Here is a 6,759-nt window from a genome sequence, read left to right on the forward strand (position 1 = left end):
CCTTAATACTCGCACCGTTTTGACTAGACACGCTTGCCAATGCACAACTTTGACCACCAATATCTTTAACTACATATTATTAAAAACTTATAAAAATATTAATATTTTAAAAATATATGTTAAGATGAAGCCAACTATATATTATATACTAATATTTGTTTTTATATATTAGAAATAAAATATGGTCAAAGTGAATTATGTGAATAGTGTAAAAAGTCAAAACGATACGAGTATTAAGGGGCAGAGGGAGTAACTAAAATATAATTATACTATCATAATACGTTAATTATACTTTATTTATTTAAATTTTAAAAACCTAAGGTATAATTTGCAATTTGCAATTTGCAACTTATCTAGACTTTACATTAAATCTAGATATAATTTGCAAAGGTACTAAAAATCTAGGTATAATTTGCAAAGGTACTAAAAATCTTGGTATAATTTGCAACTTATCTAGACTTTACTTAATTAACCATCTTTCTTATTTGAGTCTTCTAGCGGTAAAAGTTACGGAGTAAAGGACTACTCATACGAAGAAAAGATAAAAAGGTCACGCTTTATTCTCTCCACGAGACCAAGGAAACACCAAGCCGTTGGACTTTCCGACTGCCGTCGACGAACACATTTGACCGGTATAGTAATCTTTTCTCTCGTAGTAATCATGTAAATTTCTAGGTTTTTTTTGAAGGGATTCTGAATTTGTTAAAGTGCATTTTCTGATTATTGCTTTGATTTTTTTTTTAAATTAGGGATTGGGTGCATTTTGTTTTTTTGATTTGAGATGATTGGGTGCATGCTTAACTCAATTGATAGCTTATTTTGTTCAATTCGTGAATGGGTTTGTGAAAAGGTTTGAACTTAATTCGTATGTTATAAAATTAATCAATCATTTTAATTGTTGTATTAATGAAGTAATAATCGACTTAATTTGTTGATTGTGTGCTCAATTTCATGATAATTTGGTAATTCGGATTGATTTGTTATTGTCATTGTGATTATGAATTGTGATATCGTGATTTGATGAGGATTTTATATATGTTTTAGTACATGATACAAGTATAGATTAATTAACTTGGTTTTTCGAGAAAGTATCCAATGTGGTTACTACTAATTCAAATAGAAATTGATGAACAATGCACTAAACCCTTTGTTGCAGGATAGTTGACACTGTTTTGTATACTCTCATAACTGTTAAACAAAGAAATCAAAGAGAATGTTATCTTCCTCTTCCGGTCATCCTCAATGTTTTTATGTTTGTGTGAGATAGAGAGAGAGGGAGAGAAAAAAAGGGTTTCAGGTTCCAGTTTAAGGCTTTGACTGTCTCTGTCTCCAGTTAATGCTTTTTTTTTTTTCACTAATTTGGAAATTAGAACAAAGATGAAGAAAGTTCTTCTGTTTATCCAACTCGATGGAATGATGGTATACTACTAGAAAATTTTATTAAAAATTCCAGCTTATATGATTTTAGTTCAAGAACTCATAGATGAAATTTGATAGTTATATTACTCTGATAATAGCTGACTGGATATCATTAGTTAGAGAGAAGAGAGTAGGAAGGGCCTTTGATTCATAATTCTAAAGGGCCTCTCTAATTGTGGTATGACGTTTCATTATCTTGGCTGCCTGTTCAACATTTTCGGTTTTTTTAGATAAAAAGAACTAGGAACTGAGATGGTTTCTTCTTTTGGATGATCACACGTTTGTCAAAATCTCATAAATCTATATTCTTGCTTGAACTGCTGTTACACTTGGTTGTTTGCTCTGTACTTGACCCATATCGTACACAATATCGCTTTATCAGTTTGAACAATGAATACGAGAGATTATCTTGAGGTAGGAAGCTTTTAGTGTCATATCACAGACCTGCCTAGGAAATAAGAAAAGATGTGTGAGAAAATGGCCTAAAAAGTAGCTACAATATTCTGTCTTAGTTATCTGCTTCTGCTTAAAGTTGTAATTTGTATGCCTGTGTTATGCACTTGAAGTGGACCTTCTGCTGTTATACCTAAATGTACTCAAACCTTGTTCTCAGCTGCATGTTCTGAATATCCTTTGCCAATTTAAAAGTAAAACGGTTCACCAAACTACGCGGATTTTGGCCACTTGCGAAGCCCTTTTTGAACACAGAACCGTGCATTTGTCAGATATCAGTTCTGAGTTTTGCATTGACAGAAAAATCTTTTCCACTTTGATGATATTATTTCCTACGTTAATGAATACTTGCTTTTTATGCTGGTGCTGCAGACAGAATCTCTTGTTCTAGTTTGAGTAAATTTCTTGGATATGTCAGGAAGAGGTCATCCAACAGCATCTGGGACGATGAGACATGGACCACCCCCTGGAATTGGTGCACAAGTTGATGAAATAAATTATCTTGTAATGGAAAATAAGAGATTGGCGGCATCAATAGCTGCTATGAGGCGAGATCGTGCCATGGCTGATGAGGAAATACGTAGACTTAAGGCTCATATTAGAAGTGTCGAGACGGAAAGCGATATTCAAATTCGGGTTTTGCTTGATAAGATTTCAAGAATGGAGTTAGGCCTTAAAGCTGGGGACAGTGTAAAGAAGGACTTGCAACAAGCACACAAGGACGCACAAAGCTTAGTGGCAGCTAGACATGAGCTAAAATTGAAGGTTCAACAAGCCACTGAGGAGCTTGACAAGTGGCCTACTGACATTAAGAGGATTCCTGAGTTGCTTTCTAAACTGGACAGTATGAAGATGGAACACCAGCGTCTACGGTGAGTGTCTTCTGTGTTTGTGTTTTAAAGATAAAAGCAGTTTGTGATTTTCTTGACCTTGAAGTATTGGCAATGTAGTCAACCATGAAAAACCGGAAGTTTATAACACAGGTGCATGCGTTTGTAAGTGTGAGTTATGGTGTTGAATAGCTGATACTAGGTCAGTTTTTCATCATAAGACATTACACTCCCTCTGCTTTTTTTTGGGTCTGTTGTTGAGGTAAATTTCACTATTTGATTATCTCCCTCCATCCTCTTTGTAACTTTTTCTCCCTAGCAATGGTACTCAAATTTAAGGTTAGAAACTTGGAGTAGGGTTAGCTTAACATTCTGGGTTGGACTTCATTCAATAAAAGTTGGGTGCTATTGCTTAAACATAGCCTAGTGGGAGTGAGTTTCATTACATACTATACAGTGATCAACTAGGCAAGTACTAGCTGATGTATAGCTTCAGCTTTCAGGTCTTTAAGTTTAATCATGTAGTTTTTGGATTGCTTTGTTTGATGTTCGTTATTATAGAACCTGCTTTTTGTCAGTCATTGTATCAATTATGTCATCACCAGTTTTTTTTGTGAATTTATCTCCTCAATTTCATTGCAACTTTTATGTCATCTCTTGCTATACATCAACATCATTGGAATTGATTCTAAACATAGTGAATTTGTTTCTGTGAAGTTCTGCCTTCGAGTATGAAAAAGGCATGAACCTTGATCTATTGGAACATATGCAAGAAAAGGAGAAAAGTCTACTCAGCATGGACAGGGAGGTTGAATTCCTACGAGCAGAAATACTGGCTGTACAGAACAGAGTCCAAGGTTATCCATCTCTGCTCTATACAGTATATTTCTCTGTACTGAGTAATTTTTGGTTGAAATCTTGTTTTTGCCTTTGCAATGTCTTTTGATCTTTGATTATTTGCTTGTATATAATAATAATGTATAATGTAAGGAAACAAACAGTTTGAATCCCTATCTCAGGGGAAACACATTACAATGAAGAACAAAGATAACAGTATACTCTAAAAAAGAAAAAGAACAAGAAAAAAGGATGATTTTGGTAATCTTTTAGCATTCACTGACAGTTCTCTGTTGTTCTCTCTGTGTGATACCAGCTCCTAATGGTGATGCACACCTAAGTCGAGACGTTCAATACCCTTGTATGTACCAGAGCAAAGATCCGTATATTGATCCATATAGAAGAACAGCAATGGAAGGAAACAGTCCCTTATAGCAAATCTGACTCCTACATTTGGCGCCATCTTCAATCCTCCTGAACTGAAGATTGAAGCATTGAGAGTAATGGAACTGAAGATCTTCACCTGAATTGCATTGATTGAGCCAGTTTTAGTGTTTGCTGGATTCTTCAACTTCGGTGTGAAGATCCAAGGAAGTTGAGTTCTAACCCAAGAACTACAGAGTATAGACAAATGTCAGGTGTACTTCTTAGCAACCCTCGTTCTTGAAACTGTAGGTTTTTAATTAATGAGCTTGTGTTATTGGGGAAATTGTGCAACCAGTTTGTAGGTGTGACAATGTATATATATATCTTTGACTAAATTCCCCCCAAACTCTCATTTTCCTCGCCGCTTCCCTCGCACAATCCTGCATCGAAATTAAGATAATAGGTAAAACCAACCAAATTAAACAACTAGTGTTTCTTCTTCTTCTTGGTTGTTTCATTTTCTTTATATAATAGGAGACCTCCATTAATGGTAACAAGCGTTTGCTGCATTCTCAACCGTGGTATGTGCTTTCATGTTTACTCTTGCTAACACATATTCCTTCATCAACCATACTTCATGTTTAGAATACAGATCTGAAGTCAGCCTACAACATGCTAAAAGCTGGAAAGTTAGCCATTTTATCCTGCCTCGGAATGCAGGTTATAGGTATTGCTACTAAACATACATGCACTCTTGACATTACCAGTCATACTATACATTTGATTATCAAAACATGTGTCATATAAAATGAAGCAACATATTCAGATAGAATGGTAACGATCAAGAACACTACGTACCTTGATTCTTTTCTGTTGTATTGCTTCTGATATAATACACCGCTTGATTACTGCAGCCAGGAATTCATGTAACGTTGTATCTGAACATATATATAGCGAAAATTTAATGTCACTGCAAACACTGTACGTTGTTCAAATACTAGAATAGAATCAGTCAAGTTTGTGTTCACTTTATAGCTACTCCATATAGTATATCTGGTAGCAAATTTGGGGCTTGCTGCAAACGGATGACAGCAGTTTCCCTAAGCAACTTAGCATTCCGTTATTCTCAGCCTCAGATTCAGATTCATCTCCGGTGGACGTGGACGTGGACCCGGACCCGGACCCGAATGAAAAACTTTGCTCACTCAATATCTCATTTGTCGGCCTACCATCATCATCATGATCATCATATTCAACATCAAATAAGATCCCAAGATTGTAATCTAATTCCTCAGACGTCAACTTCTCATTTATAGGTTGAGGCAGGATTTCTGTTATTAGTTGCTTTATAATCTCAGTAGCCACTATCACATCTTCTTTTGACAACTTGAGTTGTGTAGCAATGTTCTCCATCACAAACTGATCCATTTTCTGATGAATTCTATCTGTTTCAACTTCAACTGGGAACTCAAAGTTAATACCTTCAACATTATTCTTCTTCTTATTACAAATAATACTCAAGCTCATTGGTACAGCACTAACATTCCACTTCATACTCCCTCGCAATTTAAATTTCTTGTCCCCATACCCAATCTCCTTCACCACATCTAGTAATCTATATTTCTGTAGAAGTCATCATCGTTTATCCATTCCGCGTAAGGGATTTCCCGAGTGACCATCCATAGTACGCATATTCCAAAAGCATGTATGTCAACCATCTCATTATAATTTCCTTGAAATACTTCTGGTGCCATGCACATCGGTGAACCAATACAATTGTGTACACTAGTCCCTGGTTCAATCAACGTAGCGAAACCAAAATCTCCAAGTTTAATAATACCAGTGTTTCCATCAACAAAGATGTTCAATAACTTAACATCACGATCAACAATGGGTGGATCACGAGTGTGAAGATAATCCAAACCCTGTAAAATCTGTCTACACCAATTCTTGGTTGATGTATCATCTACAGGAACATGTTTTGTGATGTACTGTAACAGAGTCTCTGAAGAAAATATCTCAGTAATCATGTCAAGGTTTCTGTTTGCATAATCAATCCAGAAATGATGGCATTTCACTATATTCTTAGATTCTGGACGATGATATAGGTCGCAAGTTGCGACAACAAAATGTTGTCGCAGTCTTACATGTCGGCGTTTCATTGGTACATATAGGCGCCACATAGGCTACACGTCGTTAATTTTTTTTTACTATCAATTCAATATTTTTACTATGAAAGTATATAAATAAGGTAGTCGATACAAAAAAGTAAATAAATATTTATTATATTTATAGTAAATATATTTCCTTTTATCTTATAAATTACAAAAATAAATAAATTATAATCTAATAATATATTTTTTGTGTAATTAAAAAAATATATCAATTTAATTTAAAAGTGCACTAATTTTTTATAATCCTAATTTTTAAATGCAGAAAATATTGTGCAAAACTAAAAATGTCATAATTACCCTTTGCATCCTAAACCTATTACTCCGTATCATATCCCCTGCTACACACCTACAATGAATTGAAACATAAGCGATTTTCTAAATCTAATGAATTTTGGTAACAAGCAATCTGGTAAATGAAACATTAACACAACAAGGAGCGATTATCCTTCATCGATTCTTATAATTTCGAACTAAGCAATTTCAAGTGAATACGAAGAATTTTACTCGTCGACTGAAGCATGACAATGACAATTTCAAAAGCATGACATGACGGAGAAGATGAAGATTGTAACTCTACATGACAATGACAATTTCAAAAGCATTGAGTTTTAAATTTGTAATTATTTTTTATGATTCCGAAATAATAAAGTCTCAAATCCAAGGGATCAATACGAAGAGAT

The 6,759-nt window shown here is 34.6% G+C and overlaps 2 protein-coding genes across 2 annotated transcripts; one reads left to right on the forward strand and one right to left on the reverse strand.

The window, feature by feature from the left end:
• The first annotated feature begins 475 nt into the window (after window positions 1–475).
• Window positions 476–4,481, forward strand: LOC110806047 (protein FLX-like 2). Its single transcript, XM_022011686.2, has 4 exons — window positions 476–632; window positions 2,291–2,744; window positions 3,420–3,559; window positions 3,856–4,481. The coding sequence occupies exons 2-4, from the start codon at window positions 2,320–2,322 to the stop codon at window positions 3,972–3,974; spliced, it is 684 nt and encodes a 227-aa protein (XP_021867378.1). The 5' UTR covers window positions 476–632; window positions 2,291–2,319; the 3' UTR covers window positions 3,975–4,481.
• Window positions 4,482–5,512: 1,031 nt separating this feature from the next.
• On the reverse strand, window positions 5,513–6,067 carry LOC130467339 (probable serine/threonine-protein kinase WNK9). Its single transcript, XM_056835827.1, has one exon. It carries the CDS (start codon window positions 6,065–6,067, stop codon window positions 5,513–5,515), a length of 555 nt encoding a protein of 184 aa, XP_056691805.1.
• Between the last annotated feature and the right edge of the window lie 692 nt (window positions 6,068–6,759).

This window comes from Spinacia oleracea, chromosome 2 (assembly GCF_020520425.1).
Source record: "Spinacia oleracea cultivar Varoflay chromosome 2, BTI_SOV_V1, whole genome shotgun sequence".
Lineage (NCBI taxonomy): Eukaryota > Viridiplantae > Streptophyta > Magnoliopsida > Caryophyllales > Amaranthaceae > Spinacia > Spinacia oleracea.

What these genes read in the sequence shown, in the direction of transcription:
- LOC110806047 (XM_022011686.2), top strand. Translation starts at nt 2,320, where the DNA reads ATGAGACATGGACCACCCCCTGGAATTGGTGCACAAGTTGATGAAATA. An exon ending in ATGGAACACCAGCGTCTACG is followed by an intron (nt 2,745 to 3,419) that starts GTGAGTGTCTTC and finishes GTTTCTGTGAAG; the next exon opens with TTCTGCCTTCGAGTATGAAA. An exon ending in TGTACAGAACAGAGTCCAAG is followed by an intron (nt 3,560 to 3,855) that starts GTTATCCATCTC and finishes GTGTGATACCAG; the next exon opens with CTCCTAATGGTGATGCACAC.
- LOC130467339 (XM_056835827.1), bottom strand. Translation starts at nt 6,067, where the DNA reads ATGAAACGCCGACATGTAAGACTGCGACAACATTTTGTTGTCGCAACT.